General features: G+C 39.9%; 2 protein-coding genes across 4 annotated transcripts; both read right to left on the minus strand.

Annotated features, from left to right (window-relative positions):
• Positions 1–1,313: 1,313 nt before the first annotated feature.
• On the minus strand, positions 1,314–11,708 carry si:rp71-68n21.9 (kelch-like protein 9). The gene is made up of 11 exons (XM_005475335.4): positions 11,529–11,708; positions 10,591–10,644; positions 9,315–9,445; positions 8,847–9,043; positions 8,624–8,756; positions 7,981–8,177; positions 7,647–7,722; positions 6,845–7,402; positions 6,453–6,632; positions 6,103–6,216; positions 1,314–2,717 (listed from the first exon to the last, which is right to left on the minus strand). The coding sequence occupies exons 2-11, from the start codon at positions 10,593–10,595 to the stop codon at positions 2,218–2,220; spliced, it is 2,091 nt and encodes a 696-aa protein (XP_005475392.1). The 5' UTR covers positions 10,596–10,644; positions 11,529–11,708; the 3' UTR covers positions 1,314–2,217.
• Positions 11,709–12,189: 481 nt separating this feature from the next.
• hao2 (hydroxyacid oxidase 2 (long chain)) lies at positions 12,190–17,513 on the minus strand. Of its 3 annotated transcripts, none has more exons than XM_025903533.1 (8): positions 17,421–17,513; positions 16,708–16,860; positions 15,409–15,560; positions 14,113–14,396; positions 13,486–13,707; positions 12,983–13,141; positions 12,779–12,848; positions 12,190–12,643 (listed from the first exon to the last, which is right to left on the minus strand). In XM_025903533.1, the coding sequence occupies exons 2-8, from the start codon at positions 16,836–16,838 to the stop codon at positions 12,588–12,590; spliced, it is 1,074 nt and encodes a 357-aa protein (XP_025759318.1). In that variant the 5' UTR covers positions 16,839–16,860; positions 17,421–17,513; the 3' UTR covers positions 12,190–12,587. The 3 variants fall into 3 exon arrangements, with proteins under 3 accessions (XP_025759318.1, XP_025759316.1, XP_025759315.1); XM_025903531.1 differs by lacking the exon at positions 17,421–17,513 and adding an exon at positions 17,190–17,344; XM_025903530.1 differs by lacking the exon at positions 17,421–17,513 and having other exon boundaries at positions 13,486–13,704.
• Positions 17,514–20,135: the final 2,622 nt, after the last annotated feature.

The raw sequence follows: 20,135 nt of genomic DNA on the forward strand, positions 1-20,135 counted from the left end.
TTTTCTGTTCAGTATGATCTGAATCTAGCAGTCAAGGCTAGAAAGTCATCAGATAAGTGTTTGCTGAGATCACAGAGAGAGCAAACCGAGGTCGATTTTCCTGGACTTCAATACAACTTCTATGCTTGCTTCACTTTTCAGACTTGGAAGCTACATCTATCTTTTATACTGTCTATGTTCAGCACTGACCTCACAGTTTAATTCTGGAGGATGTCAATTTGGATTAAGTCACTTTCAGCTAACTTCTAGTGGCCATTTTAAGAAATGCAGTTTTAGGCACTTCCACGCTGGCTTTACTGCTTGATTGGCTGCTAGCTAACATTTTTCTCTAACTATTTATGCCTGCAGACTATGGAGTACTTCTTCAGCTACTATGTAAAACTCAGTTAGATTACTATGGTTGAATATTAGAAAAAAACCTTTTTAATGTTACCATCCAAGCATACTGATATAAACAAGTGTATTTCAGACTTGTTTTCCTGCTTTATTGAGATTTTCAAAGGAGAGGTTTAAAGGGATTATTTAAGGGGAAACACGAGTAGATGAGATGTGCACTCTACTTACAATGATTAAGTATCAAAGTCTGTCTACAAAGGTGCAAGGCTACATGAGCCAAACAAAACAACAGTCGACATTTCAAGGTGACATCTGTCTGCCGATGGGCAACTTTGTTTTTACATATACATGGATTAAATAAAGTCGGCCATTGTTTATTCAGCAGTGGGTACACTGGGTCAACGGGGTGGAAACTCCTGGGTGTTACAGGGTTTTAATGGTTGCACCACAATAATCATATATAGAGCTGATACTTTTCTTGGAACTGACCTATAACTGACAATGACAGTGTTTCTGGCGTCATATCCTATTACACATAGGCTAGTTGTGTATTCTGATGTAGAATCTTTATTGTTTTTTACGCTAAGTTTGCAACAGTTTAATAAAATTAGGTCAGTATACTGAAAACGAGTGCTAACAGTGAAGTGCAGCGCTAGCACTCGCTTAGAGCAACTTTGGCTGACTTTTTAAACACACACGCACATAAAAAGGAACTGCAACAGTTCATCCACGCACACTCCTGTACTGCATGGTAGTGTCTCTATTTGGAAGACCTTGGCAAAGCACCCGATAAGACAGCTGTGTGCTGAGGAGGTGAAGGATAAAGTCTCAAGGGCAGTTTCATCGTCATTTGCTGACATCAAACACCAAAGAGTGAATGTGTGTGAGCTATTTTGTATCTATGGAACAACAGTCTGATGTGTTAATGGCTGAGAGGACTTTGCGTACAGCGAATAATGTGATTCTGTGTTGCAGCATGAAGATAAACCTTTTATTTGATGTTTAAACAATGCACATCAGACACATATGAAATGTGAACTGCAATGACTTTTCCATGTCTTTTTAGGTTTTTTGCTTAAATTTAATGGAAAGCATTAACAGACATCTTTGCTCATTACATTGTGTTTAAAAGTGTTTTATAAGCAGAAACGAACCTCGTGAAAGCATGACTGTCTGTGTTGGATACAGGCTTGATTAATAGGAAGTTCCACACCCAAAATTTTATCTTTGTAGCTACAGTCTAGCTGAAATCTTATGACTCTGTGCCATAAAAACGTCTTTATTTTCCAATGTTTGCCCAAAACCCTGTGGTGTTTTAATCAGCTAATCCATCATGCGTCATGATTCAGCTAATTCCTTTTGGTTTAGAGATGGAAAAAAATAAATACACAAAAAAAGCCTACAAAATTACAAACTATACAAAAATAGCATTTGAAATAATGTCGATTTTCTGTCTTAATACAATTTTTCAGTGTAATCTATATGAATAGATGATTTTGCCTCTAATTCTGACTTGCTTGCCTTCAGTGTCCAGTGAATCAATGTCCAGTCAAACTGATCAGGAAGGTGGGTTTGAGCTTTCGTTTAGGCATTATGTACATTATGCATATTCATCAGATTAGCTGGGGTGCCACATGGCTGGCAGTGAATGAAAGGACAGGAAACGATACAAACAACAGCACAGTGTTTGTAAGTATGAGTAAAGTATTCAAACTACCGAATGCTAATGTAAGCTAGCCTGCTTTGCTTGCACATGCAACTTGTGTTTGCAACCCACACTACTTCCTGTTTTGCCTTCTTTTCACCACAGCGTGCAGGTAAATTTCATCATGTGATTTGTGGTCTCACAGCAGCAACAGCCGGAAACCCCCTCGTCTGTGGCTATGAGCTCTTAGCTGTGGGAAGTGGGCAATCTTGTATCTGAGCCTCATCTACTGACCCCTCTGGCAGATGAACTGTCATTGTGCAGGCACGGATCCCCCCCAGAGGCTCCAGCACGTTGAACACCCTGTCCCACACGTCCTTGTCTGGGTCATATCGCTGCACGATGTCAACCATGCATTTGCTGTTCCAGGAATATCCTCCCACCACGTAGATCTGCCCATTGAACACAGTCACACCTACGTCGCTCTGGCCCCGAGGCATTGGTGACACCACCGTCCACTGGTCTGTGTCAGGGCTGTAGTATTCACAGCCCAGGACGTCGTCATAGTCGCTGCAGCCTCGGAAATGATTTCCGCCCATGACATAGAGTCTGTCTTCCACAGTGCACATGCAGTGGAGGCCACGGAGCTCCGTCATGTCGGCCCGTCGACTCCACGTGTCAGCGACCGGGTCGTAACACCAAAGCTCCTTCTGGAAGGTGTCACGGGTGATGCCGCCTGTTTGGCACAAGAACAGGATTGGTATACAGATATTGAATTCAAGTAAAAGCATAAATACCACTGCTTCAAAATACTCCAATAAAAATCCTACTTATTCATTGTCCAGTAAAATGTTCCCTTTGACTGATATGATGTGACTCTACATATTATTTGTACTAATACAAGTTGGTACAGTCATACTAAAAAAATCTTTTCCGCAGAACTCTATGAAATCCTGTAAAAAAGTACCTAAACCTCATGATTTAACAGCATTTAGAACCATCTTTAGTTTAGCCTATTTTTTTTGTAACCCTATCAGTCTCTGATAACATTTAGAGACAACATTTGCTTCAGTTCATTGAGGTTTGTCTGTATTTGTTAACGCACAGTTTTTTTTAAAGTGCTGTGCATAGTCTGGACTTTGACAGAGCCAGTGCAAAACCTTGTGTCTTCTCTTTTTTAGCCACTCTGCTGTAGATTTGCAGCGTGCTTGGGATCATTTTCTTGTTAGATGACCCAACGTGGTGCAAGCTTTAGCTACAAATAGACTGCCTCACATTTGACTCTAGAATACTTTGATATACAGAGGAGGTCATGGTCTAGTTAGTGCAAGTTTCCCAGGTCCCATGGCTGCAAAACAAACCCAGATCATGCTATTTATTTATTTATTTTGTTATATGTATGAAAAGTAAACATTAAAAATCCATGTTTGTCATTGCTTAACTTTCAAATAAATGTCGTAAGCTATTATATGTCGTATAATATTGCACTGTGAAATTTAGTATGGTTAAAGAATAACGTAAATACTAGAGTAAACTGCAAGAATTTTTATGCTTTATTGAAGTACTGAGGTAAAGTGACCTAGTTACTTTCTATCTCTAATTACTTCTAATTTCTAGTATTTAAAGTTATATTTTTTAATGTAAATTTTACATGTACTAAAATGTGTTTAATCAAAAAGAATACAGAGTTGGTGAAATAGCAGATGTTGTTTATAAGATCGATAGGTATGTAAACGTCTGCAGGAGAGTATGAGATAATGGACACATTGCTTCCTGTGGCCGAACATTAAAAACAGATGTGACTAACATCCTTCCTTTCACACCATGAATGCAATGCCGGTGTTCTTTCTTTGATCTTTTTCTTATTATTTATAAATGCCAAGGTGTTGGTCATCCAGAGCAACGGCTGTTTTGTCATTAGATGAAGGTTTGTCTTGTTTATTTTAGAGTTCAAATTATCCATTAGTTATTCATTTATCAGAGTCAGAAAATTAACACTTGCCCTCCTGATAAGGGAAAATAACCCTATATCCTTGTACACCTAACTACTAATTGAATAATTGAGAAATCAGGTTATTTTAATTACAACAAGCGAACAACTGAACTGCAGTGAACAGTGAAAGTCTGTGTTGTACTATAAGAAATGGTGAATGCTTTGTTTAGCGTTTAAAAGTTTAATACTTCAGTAACCTTTTGTTGAAGCAGTGGTTTGTAATCGTACACCAAATTACATGCATTACCACTGTGGGCTTATTGATGGCATGCATGCTGTCTAACTCAAAGAACCTCAGGTAGAAAGAGAATGGATGTGTCGATGTAAGTACGATGTGGTATGTCCAAGTACAGTATGTGCTGTTGTCTTCAAACTGCTATAAATGCAGATGCATGTTGTAACTTCAGAAGACTGTGGGTTTGAACTTTGTTGCAAAGCGATGTGGCCCACTTCAACTACAGGTTTCCTGATTCACGAGTGAAACTCTGTTTCTGCTCTCAACCCTAAAAGCCGTTTTCCTGTCCAAGGTTGCTAAGAAACAGGCCTGAGAACTGGGTGAGAGCCGCTCATGAGACTGTGCATCTCAACAGGAAGTGGTTTCAAATAGGTCAGCCCTGAAGCATTATCTAATGCATCTTGTCAGGGTGGGTTTTCTTGTTCTCTCCAGACAGCTCTTTTAAAACTTTGACAAAACATCTCGACGTGCAAAAAATTAAAATATATAAAAACAGATAATAATCGTCGTTGTACGGTCATTATTCTGCTCGGCTGCTAATTTGAACCTGAGAAGAACCAATTCAAAGCGCATGGTTCAAACACAAATTTGACCAGTTATTGATGACTCTCAGTAAAAAAGGGAGAAGTCAAGTATCATTGTTATACAACTGCAGACAGTCACTCTGTAGAGCTTTCTTGCTAACTGTTTCATTTGCAACCTCTTGCCTAAGTGTCAGTTCCTCATTTTTTCTTTAATAACAAGAGGAATCTTCCTCTAACTCTGACCATGGCACTGATCGCTCTCTCTTATAGAAAATCTATAATTGAAATGAAACTGAAACAACACTTCTCGAAATGGTTATGTGGTCATTTGTCATTTGCACTGCAAACATAATGACAAATAGACTCCATTCAGTGGTATTTAACACTCTTCTGTGCAGCACAGTGTTTAACCTTTTAAATCTGCTTTGAATCGTTACATTTCACTATTTGGTTTGCTAGCATGCTCTCATATATCTACATTTTAACAACAGGAGTGAACTAAACAGTAACATTTATGATATAAAAAGTAAGTCAGATGTTGAAATTTTGCAAACTGAGAAAATTGAACATTCACAAGAGCTGAAAATGTAACAGGATGAGAAAAAATGCTTTAAATCATCTCAATTTATAGTTATGAAGATAATTTGAATCAAATAATAATAGGCGAATACAGTTAAATAATAAAAGGAGCGCAAACAAACAAAGTTTTGCAAACCTTTTCACTAGCTGGGATTCTGAAAACATGGTGAAATATTAAATATATGTATACATTTTTGGCAATTTCCTGTTAAAATACACAAAGCTTACCTTTACACTATAAGTACTATTAAATATTGCTGTAAGACATGAGCTTTAATTGGCAGGAGAGTGCTGTTATTACCAAGTTTTGACTAAAAGTCTGATTGGGGATTGTGTTTTTCAGGTGAAGTGAACACACTTGTATTTGAAGCTCCTTTAAGAGTTTAAATTAGATTTAAGACTGATTTCATAAGCTTTGCTTCTGCCACAGTAGAAATCCTCCAGCGTGACCACTCGGCCTTTCATAATTTTACAAAATTATAAATGAATCTATGTAAAATTAATTAAGTTCATTTTTAGTGAATTGGTTGTGTGTGAATCAGCAGTTTTAACTATTTTATAAACTATGTATGTATGCTTTATAATTTTAACTGTATTTACTTTACATTTTAATGCAGAGGATTAGTTAATTAATGATTGTAGACTTATCATGTCATATTAAAGGTGTAAATACAGCCTATTTCTCATGTTTTAAAAAAAAAAAAAAGCTGGAAAAATCTGTAAATGCTAGGAATTACTTTATAATCTTATACTGCAGGATATGTTTTAACAGTGTTAATTACTGTCTTACCTGAAATGTACATGAGGCCTTCATGGACTGTTCCAGCATGTCCATAGTGGGGCTCCACCATATTGTTCACAAAGGTCCACTCATTTTTCTTCAGATTGTAGCACTCCACCGTATCTGAGCAACATCACAGAGGGATGTTTATGCAATTTATTCAGCATATACTTTTTTTTAAATGGCATTAAAGAATCGTAATAGTGACAGCTGTAATAGAACAGTGATAGCAGGAGTATCCATAAGCATCTTTTGAACAATTCAAACGTTACTTTTTTAGTAGAAAAAGAACTGAATGGTAAAAAGAAAGAGGTTATCAGCTTACAGACACACTGGAAAAGAAATTTGTTACAGCTCACCAATTTCTCCCGATGCATTCCTTCCTCCCACTGCAAACAGCTTCCCATTCAGGGCACTGAGATGGAAGAAAGTCCTCTTCTCATTGAGTGAAGCAATCTGTAACCACTTGTCAAATCGTGGATCGTAGCGGTAGGCGCTGTCTATGGCTGTCTTGCCCTTTGTGTCGTAAGTACTCTGACCTGAGAAGTCAAGAAGATTCAGTGTTTTCTTGGTGATTGCAACAAAAGGCCAATTACAACCTGTTCATATCAGTGTAGATCATTTAGTCATGCTTAGTTTTGATGATGCTTGAACTAAAAATGCTGGCTTATTCAAAATTAAATACTCATGTTAGATGAACACATGGCTTGAATTGGCTGTTTGTGTGTTTATGTGTGTACTCTGCTCTTACCTCCAACAATGAAGAGAAAGCCGCCTAGAAGAGCCACACCATGCTGATAGCGTGGCACCTCCATGGGCTTCAGGGCCCTCCAATGGCCGGTCTTCTCATCGTACAGCCTTAACTCCCGGCTCACCACCAGCTGTTGTCGCATTACACCACCCAGGACCAGAATATGAGTTGCGTCTGACCGTATCTGTGTCCTCTCTGTTTGCAGGGCTGGCTGCATGTAAGGCATCATCTGGTAGTTACTGGCCTCCAGCAGGAGGTTCACACAGGCTGTCTCAGAGCGCATCAGAGAGTCGCGTTCTTCTTCATCATCCTGAGAGATCTGAATCAGCTCATTGGGGCTCATCAGTGGGAAGCGAATGTGCCGCATCAAGGCATAGACTGAAGTTCGGCGTTTGGCAGGCTCGTGGTCCAGCCATCCTCTTGCGATATGATAGAGCTCCAGTTCCGAGAAACCTTTCAGCGAATTGCTGGAAAGAGCGTTGGCCATGCTGGTCTCGGAGAGCTCAAGGTAGCGGCCACACTCCACTAACTCTGAGAGGTTCTGACTCACAAACTCACCTGATGTGATACAGATAATCAACAATCAATGAAAATTACCAAGTTTATTAGCGTTTTAGATATAGTTTTCTATTGATCAACGAGGGGCCACATACAATGAGGATGATATAAGAATAGATATGCTTATTTCAGGTAGTGCTGATGACTGGAAACATTTAATAACCATTAAATAATAACCACTGATAATCAAAGATCTGCGGTAATCACACATAAGTACTTTAATATCCACAGACATATCACTTACCTATATTCTGCTGAACGTCCTCTAGAAGCAAGTCTGTGGCTATGCGCTCAACTTCCACACAGTTATCAATAGTGATCTGCAATGAACATAACAGAAAATAGAGTCGTCAAACAGTTGGAGTAAATAGTCTTTGCTCTATACTGCATTGTCATTCGTTGCTATGGCTCCCTTCCAATGTCATATTATGTTCTGATCCTGAGAAAGAGTGGATGGGAAGGACAAAGAAGCAATCAGAGGGATTTGGCAGCTTATAAGCTAGGCCTCCAGTGTACTTGAATATAATTAGCAGAATCCTGAACGAATGTGACCTTAAACTGAAAGAAGAAGTGCTCACCTCACTGCTCAGAAGCTGATTGCAAAACCGCAGGACTGGCATGACCTGCAAGAAGTTTGCGGCCTCCAGTGTGTCCTGAAGATTGCCCATGTCGAGGCTCACTTTGGATGTGTAAATGAAGTCTATAATGTTCTTTAAGCCCAACTTAGTGACCCCATGGAGCTTGATCTCTCTCATCTCCTGCTCCCTCATGCCTCCTGAACAAGAACAAGCAAGGATCAAAAAGAGACAGAAAGCATGTATTTGCATTGCTTTAGAAGATTTGCCTTGTGCAGGCATGATGTGCAGTCAGCAAGACGCACAGATGTAACAATGCACAACATGAAGTTTATGTAAATTGTTAATTATGTATTCAGATGTAAATATCTTCTGTGAAAATCTTATCTCAAAGGAAGCTGTGAGCAAAGAGGAGCCAGAATCTCTAAACAGACTTCCTTTTGGGGGTTTTTAAGATGCTTGCTAATTTTCATCTATCTTAAGAGTAAGTACGAGTTAAGCAAACAGAAAACCTTTTTTGTCTGTTGCACGGCGTTACAAACATACATACCTCCTTCCTACAAAACTGCACTTTTATGATGACTACAATGTCACTGTTAGCTTTCTGTCTCAGTGCAGTGCCTCAACTATAGAAAGGACAACAAACCTGTGAACATCGCTTTAAAGTAGTCGCTGGATGAAGCCATGATGACTCTGTGGACGGGAAACTTTTCCTTGCTATCTCCAGGAACTAAGACAACATCACAGAGCGTCTCATCTCCCCGAAAACTATCAAAGCCCTTTGGGGAAAATAATTCGATGGGTTAGTTGTTAAAATTAACCCTCAAAATAATTTAATAACAAACAGCTGTTCAGACAGTAATAAAGACCTTTAACACATCCTCTCCATGGTCAGTGCTACTGAAGACCTTGGACAGGGGCCGGGGAGGAAGCTTGGGCTTTGTTGATTTGTCGGGGCGTTTAGGTGGTATTTCCATGGGTGGTGGGAGAACAAAAACTGGTGCTGGAGCTGGAGCTGGAGCTGGAGCAGGAGGCACAACAAGTGCTGGTGGAGCTGGCCTGTCATCTATGGAGGGGAAACACAAATTTCACCGAATTTGAGAGGTGAGAGAAGCCGATAGTCCTGCTGATGCTGCAGGTACGCTGAGCTACAGCTAAGAACAAATAATGGATTTCTGCTGCAGTGGAAACATGAAAGATTTAGCATCAAAATCTACTCAGAAAAGCCAAAGTAAGCACATATTAAGCAGAAAAAGCCCACTGTAAAAGATAAGATTTAACATTATTAAACACAAAATGTTGACATTCGATAGTTCTGTGTCTCCATGGACACTCACCTTGTTGAACAGGAGGAGGAGGAGGTCTTTCTTGCTGAGCCAGGTGTCTCTGATCCCTGGATTGATGCCTGCTGCCTAGACGAGACAGTCTGCGGCTCAGCCTACCTGCCCCGCTGTCGTCTCCATTCGCCCTGCACAGGAAGGATTCACGGTAAATGAACAAGTCTGTCATTCACTGTCATTTTACGAAGTGATGTTCAGATTCAAACAATTTGCAGAATTATGGATTTGGTTTTTTAAACTTATCATGTGCACTAGTGCAAACAAGGTCACAAATTAAACATCTGGTGAGTTTATTTTAGGTTGCAGCTACGCTGTTTTTAATTGGTAGAAATATTCATTGTGTTGCCTCTCGGCACTTCCTCTTAGAAGCATGTAAAAATGCTGCTTTCTTCAGCGGACCCTCTCTACCGCTCAAAGCATCTCAGATCTGAAACATTTGATTAATGATGCTTTTTTCTTGGGAGAAGGCCTAATTTGCAAAAGTCCCTTATCTGTTTTGTAGTGCGTGTCCTGTGGCCTGAAAAAGAGGAAGCAGTGGACTTTTTTAAAATGCACTACGTCTCCTGTTAAAACGGTTTCCTGCTGTGGGTGTTACACTCAGGTGAAAAGGCATCTACATGACATGTTAGTTCAGTCAACAATAGGAACACATGGCCTCACATATACAATAAAACCCAAATTCTGTTATACATGTTCCCATGTTTTTCCAGTGTGACTATAGACAAGCAGATCCTAACTTGGTTACTAATTACACATGTGATGAGAGGCAATATGTTACAAGTTATGAGTAATCTTTCAGTGAAACTGCACTACGAGTGACTTCTCAGAACACACTCATCTTTTAAACTCAACCTCCACTCTGCAGCTTTGTGATTGCAACTCTCTCAGTTGTTGACAAAATCTGTCTTCATACAGATATAAACATGAGCAGATGAGCTCAAAACTACTTTTTTGGGTGGGTGTTCCTGCTGCAGCAGGTGTCTCCACAACCACATTTTCCCATAAGACACACACACACACACACACACACACACACACACACACACACACACACACACGCGCGCGCGCGCTGAGTGAAAATGTCAGCCTCGCTGTTGTGGCTGGTAAAACGTCTCTAAAGAAATTTCTTCTGCTCCTTCTTCTAAAACCTTCACTTAAAAAAAAAAAAAAATCACCCTCAACTCATTTCTATTGTATGTTTCACAAAAGTGTTGAATATTGATTAACCAGATGAGAAATGATGAAATAATGTAATGATGAAAACCTTCCTTACCCCATGTCATTGGCCTCTTGGGGTTGAGGACTGTTGTTCCGCTGATGAGACTTCCTACATGAAGAAATTAAAAAAAAGTAACACTTCAGTGAGCATAAATGTATTTGTGGACAACAAAGCACTTTTTGGCAGTGTCTACTTTACTACAGTAAATTCTTCCTAGCTTAGGTCCACATACAATACTTTTGTAGGTTAGGCAAAGATTTGTATTTGTGTGAGTATGGATTCGACTTAGACACAGAAATAACACTCCTCTGTTAGGTTGGTTTGTTGGTGCATCTCGCACAATGATTTAGTCAGATGTGCTTCAAAGTTTCCTATTGCAGCATTCTTGTTTTTTCACAGCATATTTGATGTGGCCTCACATGATGGCAGACAACACAACCTTCACTGAACTTCACTTCAAATGTTCTCGTCATCATTCCCATCACAACTCTCGCACTTCCTCGTGAAGAAAACCTCAAATGTGCATGCTGAAATTGATGTACAGTCTGTGAAAAATTCTGTAATATTTCATCCTGTTATGCAAAAAACCCAATCCGACTTCACGGCTCCCGTTCAGCAGTCTGGTTAGCATGCTTGTCAGGAGATAAGCAGATAAGATCAGCTGTGTGACAAACGCTTTGGTTTTGCTTTTTAAAAGGTTGATGTTGTTGCGTTCGACCTTTATTGACCTCGTACATAAAGCTCATTGTTAACGATTGTGCGCACACTTGCACTTTATCTCGACTCTTAATAATAATGAGAAGACAAAACACTTTAATACCAATAATATCGAGGTAACTGGTTATAAATAAGTGAAACGCTACACTTCTGTAGTATCCTTGTACAGCTGAAATATACACACATGACTTGGTGGCACTTTGCTGTGTGCTGTGCAGCTGCCTCACCTGCACTTTTGTAAAAGTACAAAAAAGGGACATTAGTGGGTGACCTACCTGGAAGAGGAAAGCTTCCTCAGCAGACTGGACCCGAGCCCTCCCTCCAGCCTGGCAGTTGATCCAAAACAAACTCTAAAAAGAAAGACTGAGCAGAAAATGTCTGCTCCACTGTGCCAGCTGGTTGAAGAGTTGAAGCGTCTGAGTGTGCTTCACCGTTTTAGCTTAACCAAGATCTCAGTTACTTCCTGTGCTACTTCTCTTTCTCACTTTAGGTTTCTTTCCGCATTTTGATGCTCTCCACCCGACAGTGTCACACTTGAGATCATGTCAGCGAAATAAGAAAAGTTGCTTCAGAAGCCGCTTTTGCTTTTAGGTTTTTAATGATACATGTTGACACATACAGGCCCTTTAGTGACCTTGTGTGCTTGCATGATTTTGCAAAAGGAAGAACTGCACTGTTCAAATTATGGTTTTAAATTGATGGCATTTTAAACTCTATAGTTAAAAGATGAATGGAAGCCAAAAATATGCAACGTACTGAACAAGACATAATGCAGTGACAACAGACAACATGAATTTTTCAATTTAGAACTTCACTGGTGCTGATGAGAACCTGACCTGCAGCTAATCCACTTATTAAAAGTTTAAACATTAAGTTTCATATAGATCAGATCAGATACTACACATGAAATTAATAAATCCAGAAAAGAGCAACAGATATTTGCCACATGCTAGAGTTTATTCAGCCATAAGAACTGGCAGCATTTCAAACCACAGTGTACAGAGTGCACTCATCTTGATTCGTTACAGCAGAATAGAAAAAAAAGGTTTCATGGTAAGTGCCTCCATCCCTTCCTTTCCTCCCTTCACGAGCTAAAACAGCTTGATAAACCTTGAACTGACTCTCAGCTTTCTAAAACACTCACTCGTAGTCTGGCATCAATATATATCAGAAGTCCCACAATTTATTCCTGACCTATGATAGTTGTTTGCATGTACTGCGTGAGGTAAATTTGTTTCTGGTTTTTTTTGTAATAATGAATTCTCAGGCTCTTTGTTTAAGTCTCAGTCTTGTTTAGTGGGATAATTGTCCTCAGTGCTGCCCTCTGCTGGCGGTCACAGCTTGGAAAACTGAATGAGGTTCCTGTTGATTTCAGCTACATTCCTGCAACCTGGATCAGTAAATATACATAATATATAAATATAAAACAGTAATAATAATAATAATGATGCTGGAATGTTCGCTAAAGCCCGTTTATATATTAGCATGATTACAGCGATCTCCTTTAAGTTTGCATCAGACTCACCTGATAGAGCCATAGACAGACGGAACTCATCGTTTAAGATTTGCAGGACTTCCCTCACTCCTTCTTCTCCCTAAAAGATCACACAGGGCATATTTAAATTAAAAGCAAATTGAATTCTGTAATCTCAAATGCATACTTGGTGTTAACTAAATAATTACTACATTCAATGAAAACAAACACCTCAATGTGCTGTCATAATCGTACCTTGTATGCGAGGCCCCACACTGCTGGACGGCCAATGAAAACACACTTGGCCCCCAAGGCCAGCGCTTTCAGTACATCACTTCCTGTTCTGATTCCTCCGTCAACATAGACCTCAATTCTGCCTTGTACAGTGTCCACAATCTCTGGCAGCGCATCAATCTGTTATAAGAGGGACAGAGATAACCTTACTGCACCGCTGAACAGTCTGATATGTATCTGAGTAAGCTACTATAGGTCAATAAGCACATGCTAAGATTAGATTATAGCAAGCCCGTACTTTCTGCAGCTCAGGGTTATTGCTATGAAATTTTACTGCTGTGAAGTGGTAACATAATTAATTTTAATTAGTGATGAAAAATGCTGTGAAATAGACTGATATTCTGTTTTGAGAAGAGGTAAACATAAGGACCAATAATCCCAGACATTCGCTGGTTATCTATCGTACATTTTATGAATATGATCTTAAATAAAAGAATGTAGCGATGAATGTGGACAGCGAGTACCGAGGCTGGGCCTCCGTCCAGCTGTCTCCCCCCGTGGTTTGACACGATGATGCCCTGGACACCATGCTCCACGGCCAGCTCGGCGTCCTCCTTGGTCAGGATACCCTTGATGATGATAGGGAGGCGTGTGATGGACTGTAGCCAGTAGACGTCCTTCCAGCTGATTGAGGGGTCCAGGGTGTTAGCTGGTATCCCATACTCCTCTGGACCTGCAGTCTCCTGCTTACAGTGCATGTTTGTGATTGTACAACTGTTCTTAAGTGTCCACTCTGGTTTACAAATGTGCTGTTGTTTACTGAAAATGCAATAATGGGACAACTCTGACACTGCCGGCGCATTTAAGTAACATTAGAATTTGGATATCTTGTACATATAAGTTGAAGTCCACCTTCCTGATGGACAAATACTGTACTCCAGACTGTAAGGTAATAGATTCTTAGAAATTAGCATTAAAATTACTGCCAAGGGGCAACGATTGTATCTGTACCATTTATGACGGTATAAAATAAACATCAAAAACACAGTTGAATATGAGTACAGTCTTTGTCTTAGCTCATTTTGTGTTCTTAGCTAAGTACTTGCATTTTTTAGAGTACAATGAATATATAAAAAACTGTTGGCTGTTACCTGAAATACTCCATCAAAGTTCTTTACTTTGAGATGCGGTGGAAGTTTGAACTGGTTGCGAATGTCATTGCGGCGCTTTCCAGTATAGGGGACGTCGACAGTGAGGACCAATGCCTTGTACCCGAGCGCCTCTACGCGGTGCACCATTTGTTCCGACAGCTTCCTGTTTCGGTACACATACAGCTGGAACCAGCGGTAACCGTTGGGTGCTGCCGCCACGATCTCCTCCACTGAACATGTGGAATATGTGCTGGTGATGTAGCAGGTGTTGAGCGTCTCGGTGGCTGTGAGATGAAGGTTGGGGTGTTACTATGACTCCTGCATTTAAATGTCCAACTTTACAACAAAAACATACTTACAGCCTCATGCAAAAAGGGTTTTTGGCGTCCATAGCAGATGTGGGTGAGACTCTCAATAACACATCTCAAGGCTTAAGGTTATGAAATATTAGGCTTGAAGCCTCTTAGGGTGTTTTCACGCCTGTGGAGTTTAGTGTGTTTAATTCAAACTCTGGTTCATTTTCCCCCTCAGTGTGTTTGCCTTGTGCAGGTGTCAACAAGGTAATCATACTCAGCTGTGGACCAAAACAACTCCAACAACCACACCAAGAGCCTTTGGAGGAGTTTGTCTCAGTCGGGCTCCAAACAAACTCCAGAGTGGTTAGTTTACGGTGTGAATGAGCGCAAACCAAAGTCCAAATCTGATCCAACTCAACTACCAGAAGCTCATTGCAAGTTTGAGCTAAACACCTTCCACTAGCCACGTTCACTTTGCATGCTGGGATGTAGCAGGGTACCATAGATGCCAACTAGCAGTGAAATTAATATAAATTCTCCACAGTCTCCAGTAGTCCATATCATGGCACCTTTTCTCTTGTATTCACTTTTGTTGCTCTTGCCCCAGACAGATTTGCCTGTAAGCTGAGTGAATGTTCTCACGTTGTGTATAATGATGCATTTTAGCTCACTTGAATTTTTCTCAGTGTAACAATCTAACCATGGGAAAAAGCTACAAGTTTACAAAGTGGTCAACTGATTCAGACCACAGGAAACAAACTAACCAATGAAATTCTCTGACAAATAACGGCTTGTTCTAAGGCTCACGCCATCTGCACTCCAGCTTTAGTCAATTAAATTCTACTATTTTATTAGCTGCTACTAAGCACTAATTAGCCAGGATTTAACTCTGTGTGAAACACTCTTAGACTTTAAAATAATCTATTAAGTAAAAAAAGCACACAGACAAACATAAAGATCCATTTACTGACCCACATAATCTTGACACAAAAGTCTTTACCCCGAGCTGTGGCCACCTCCCCTTCATGCCAGGCCAGGCAGTGAAAGGCAGTAGGTGCGATACCGACAGGAAAGCTGATTTCCGTCCCCTGCACAGTGGTCCGAGTGTCGCTCACTGACACGTCCCGCAGGATACGAGGCCTCAGACGGATCCTGAGCGTGAAGCACAGTCGAACATGTAACTAACAAGATCACATGCTACAAGAGAATCTTTGTGTTATTTTATTGTATTGTGTATACTCATTCAGCAGAAGCTTCACTTTAAAAAAACAATGTGTCTCAGGGTCAAAACGCTGTCATGATAACATATCAGTAAGGAAGCAACTGGACTTCTTTAAGTTTCCTGAAGACGTTTTAACGCTCATCTGATCATGTGCCTCATTACATGAGGAAAGGTGTGAAAAAGGGAAAGTGAAAAGTGAAAAACGACACAAACCCTTCTTTACACCTAGGCTCATGTGATGAGTATAGCTTAGCTGCTTTTCTTTCCAAGTTCCCTGGATTATTATGGCCTGGATGGATTGAGAACCTACACAGACACTTTACTAATGAAGTTATATTCCTCTGAATGTGAAGAGGCAGAAGACTTGGGGATTCTGTTTTCCCCAAAGCTATTACTGGTGATATATTAAGGAAACAATCCAATGTGATCATTTCTCAAAGGGACAAAATTTATCAGCAAAATGATAACAGATTCGTGGCAAAAACATATACTGGGACTTTACAAAAAAGGCGCTTTATCAGTCTTCATGGAGACATTAGGAAAGCTGAGAGGAATGCAGAAGGAGACAAGGGAGAAAACATCCTCACAAAAAAAAAATCTTTATCCCAGCAGTAGTGCAACTTTCCAAACTGTTCACCACAGGAGGTTGGAGGAACGGTGCAGCGTCAACACTGAGTAAAACCTAAAACAGCCTGTTACTGATTATTTGGTATCACAGCAACAAAAACTGTACTACAGAAATCAGTTACAGCCATCCAAAGTCCACAGAAACAGGCCGTGCCCTCACATGATCTTTGGCTCGGTACTGAAAGTGTTTTTCAGTTGTGTTTGCTCCTATTCTATTCATAATGTAGAGATTATGTCTTTAGTGTGTTGAAGCTGCACCACTGCAGCGCTGCCTGCATGTCTGTGGTCACGATGAATGTGGTAAAAAAAAAATGTTTCTCCTTTGTGCTGCCTTTAGATAGAAGGTCTTATTTGACAAACATTGCAAAAAAAAATCACTATGGAAACACGTGCATTATGCTTGTGCAATAACCTTGAATGTCTGGATCAACTTTATTTTGCTCACTGTACCTCTTGTAAGCCAGCAGATTGTCGTCCCTGGTGCAGCATTCATCGGCTCCAGCTGCATAATAATCCCAGGTGGCCTTTGAGAGATGCTCCTTAGCATACTCCTCAAAGTCTGTCAGGCATACCATCTGCATGTCTCCACAACAAACTCCCTCTCTGTGTAGGAGCAGAATTTGTCAGGTTTCAGTGTAATCTTGGCAACAAAGCAGCAGAAAATACAATCAACCATTGATATGTGTACTCTTAGATCTGTGCATATCATTTTAAATGAAAGCATTTCAACATGCTACATAACCAGTGACTGACTGAAAAAAAAAGATTTCTAGTATTTAAAATACACTGTTAGTCAATGCCAAGCACTGCTGACTTTATCACAGCTCAATCTTATCTGTTCACTCAACCGGCTAAACAGAATTTTCTGCATTGCATGGGAGACAAACAGCCCAGTCACTCTACATGTGTAAAGTTACAGCTTCAAGACTTACCACAAGTTACTGATATTCCAACAACAAAATTCCCCTACTCTAAAAGGACACAGCCTCTGTGAAATACTAACTATTGCGACATCGCTGCTCAAACTGAAATGCCCCTCCTATCAGTGAATGCAGTGCAATCGATGACCTGCCAGTTAAAGTTCTGCACATCTGAGTAAGAAACATAAACTGGTTTAGTTTTCCTTTTTCCTCTAGTTTGCGTCCCAGTTCTTGTTTTCCTACCTTTGCTTTTGTCTCAATCAGAATCAAACTTTCATTGCGGCATTATGAGAGCCACTGACAGTGTAAGTGACCAGGGGGTGACCCCTGCCCTTATTGTGTTTACACAAGCTGGAAATGTGCTGATGATGACTGCAACTATAGTGAGGACGAGAGGCATCTGACAGTGTCCTGTGGTCCAGATGGAACATACAGTTTACGGGCATACATATTTACTCACTGTTTACCCAGGATCCTACATGCTAACGTATATACAACAGGGACTTTGGTCAGGTGGGAGCTCCTGTTTTGTTACATGTTCTTAATAGTCAGCATAAAATTATGAGAGTATGCTCAATATACTTATGCTGAAAAACAAGTTTAGGTGCACCTGTCCAACTGTTTGTTGATGAAAATGTCTTTAATCAGTCAATCACATAGCAGCAACTCATTTAGACATGTAGACATGACTAAGATGACCTGCTCAACCTGAGCATCAGAATGGAGAAGAAAAGTGATTTTAAACATGGCATGCTTGTTAGTGCCACAGGGGTTGGTGTGAGTATTTCAGAGACTGCTGATCTAGTGAGGTTTTTCTAGCACCGCCATCTCTAATGTTTACAGGGAATCATCTAAAAAAATAAAATATCCAGCGAGCAGCAGTTTTCACGAAGAAAATGCCTTGTTGATACCAGAGGTCAGAGGTGAATAGCCAGAATCTTTTGTCCTGACAGGAATACAATTGTAACTCAAATAACCACCCGTTACAACTAAGATATCTAGAAGAGCAACTGTGAATACATGGATTCATCTTGGAGTATTTTCTTAGCACACTTTGGGCCCCTTAATACCAATTGAGCATTGTTTAAATGCTTCTGCCTACCTGTTACTGACCATGTCCGTCCCTTTATGACCACAGGATAGACCCGCAGGATAATGTGCCACGTCACAAAGCTCAGATAATATCAAACATGACAGTGAGTTCACTGTAACCACAGGGTCTCCACAATCACCAGATCTCAATCCAACAGAGAACCTTAGGGGTGTGGTGGAATTGAGAGTTCTGAAGGCAAAAATGGTCAAACCTCGTACTAGCAAGGTGTAACTAAAACACAGTTCTAAGTCTTCAACATTTTGTAGACAAAATTCTACAGAACCGGTAGGACACTGCAGAAAGATTTAACCCTCACTTAACCCTCCTGTCTAGTGCACCCCCACCCCCTTACTTTAGTGTTCTGGTCACAATTGACCGGTCAGTTTTAACAGCAAATTAAAGGTGTGTGCAAAATCCTAATAAATGTAGTTAAAGTGGATCTATTTATTTAAACATCTGCGCTGTCAAAACCAGCCAAATGAAGACATATTTTACATACATTTATCAAGGTCAAGTCAAAATTTGAGGGTGACCTCGGTGTTGTTTTTAACTGTGTGAATTACTTCTGCATTACTTTGAGTCTTCACGTGAATGTCTCTTAAATTTAGCCAATAAGAACGCTAAGCTGTAATTGTGACATGAACATGGGCCTTTCCCCCGTTTCTCTCTCGGTGTGCTGATACAAGCATGTTAGCAGGTGGGACCGTTTAGAAGGAAGTGCTGAATGACGTTGTTAGCTCTTAGGGTAAGCATTAAACCCAAACCCAACCTGTGACTCATCTCAAAATCTTGCGGCGTGCCCACTGAAATTTAGGCTCTCTTAAATTGTTTTTATTGGACAGTTTTAGCAACTTTTTAAAATAATTTAAATATTTTAAAATATTTTTTTCAAATAATTAAAGCGTGTTTGACTGTTTTCATTGCAGTCAAAAATAGAAATTACAAACCAAAGACACTTCTCTGTGTGTTTATATTTGTGCTGAAGTCTGACTGGTACAGACAGAACACCCCCACACATGTTTGTTTTTGGTTCGTTCCAGCTGTGTTGCTAATTGAACATAAATGTAAGTAAAAGTAAAAGTTAATTAAGTAAATAAATAAACAAATGTCATTCCCAACTCACGCTACGAAATATATATTATATCTTAATAAATGTATAAAATATAAAGAATTTCCCTGTTTAAAGTGACAGCACTGAAAAAAGGTCTGACGAAACAGGACAACAAGCTAGCTGATAAATTGTTATAAGAAAAGCAACAAAATGTTTTGAAAATGAACTAATTATCTTTTTTACCCACGACAGTAATTAACACTATATCTAAATGTTAGCTATAGAAAACCTGCATGCTCTGTCTTTATTAACTTATTAACGTGACCACAAAAAATTAATCAACGTTAAAACTGTTTTCTTATGTTACTTTTTATGAAAACACCATGGAGTTGTAAAACTGCTAAGAAGCCTTGATGACATTTAAGACCATTTAACTATCCAAAGCTTGAACAAAACTGGAATCCAGAGGCTGTTTGCTGAAATGTGCAGAAAACTAATGTGTTTGCAATCCCTGCTAATTTATATTCTCTGCCCTGTCAAGACTTGACAAAAACCGTCTGGCAGTGCAGTCAGTGAATCAGGAGACAGAAAGCATAAAACGGATGTTACATTTGTATCGATTACTCACCGATTACAATTGTTCATTCTCTTAGCAGAACTTCTTTCCTGACACATTCATAACCTGTAAACAGACCACAACCAAAATGTGAGCACAACATGGTCATCGGCAATACTGCTACTACAACTACTACTGCTACCGTTACTGCCAATTATGTGATCCACATTGCTTAAGTTCCACAGCACTACTAACACT

This window comes from Oreochromis niloticus, linkage group LG16 (assembly GCF_001858045.2).
Source record: "Oreochromis niloticus isolate F11D_XX linkage group LG16, O_niloticus_UMD_NMBU, whole genome shotgun sequence".
Classification (NCBI taxonomy): Eukaryota; Metazoa; Chordata; class Actinopteri; order Cichliformes; family Cichlidae; genus Oreochromis; species Oreochromis niloticus.

What these genes read in the sequence shown, in the direction of transcription:
- si:rp71-68n21.9 (XM_005475335.4), bottom strand. An exon ending in GAATGCATCGGGAGAAATTG is followed by an intron (nt 6,217 to 6,452) that starts GTGAGCTGTAAC and finishes GATGTTGCTCAG; the next exon opens with ATACGGTGGAGTGCTACAAT. An exon ending in AGGCCTCATGTACATTTCAG is followed by an intron (nt 2,718 to 6,102) that starts GTAAGACAGTAA and finishes TGTGCCAAACAG; the next exon opens with GCGGCATCACCCGTGACACC.
- hao2 (XM_025903533.1), bottom strand. Translation starts at nt 16,838, where the DNA reads ATGCAGATGGTATGCCTGACAGACTTTGAGGAGTATGCTAAGGAGCAT. An exon ending in TGGACGGAGGCCCAGCCTCG is followed by an intron (nt 13,142 to 13,485) that starts GTACTCGCTGTC and finishes CTCTTATAACAG; the next exon opens with ATTGATGCGCTGCCAGAGAT. An exon ending in TGTGGGGCCTCGCATACAAG is followed by an intron (nt 12,849 to 12,982) that starts GTACGATTATGA and finishes GTGATCTTTTAG; the next exon opens with GGAGAAGAAGGAGTGAGGGA.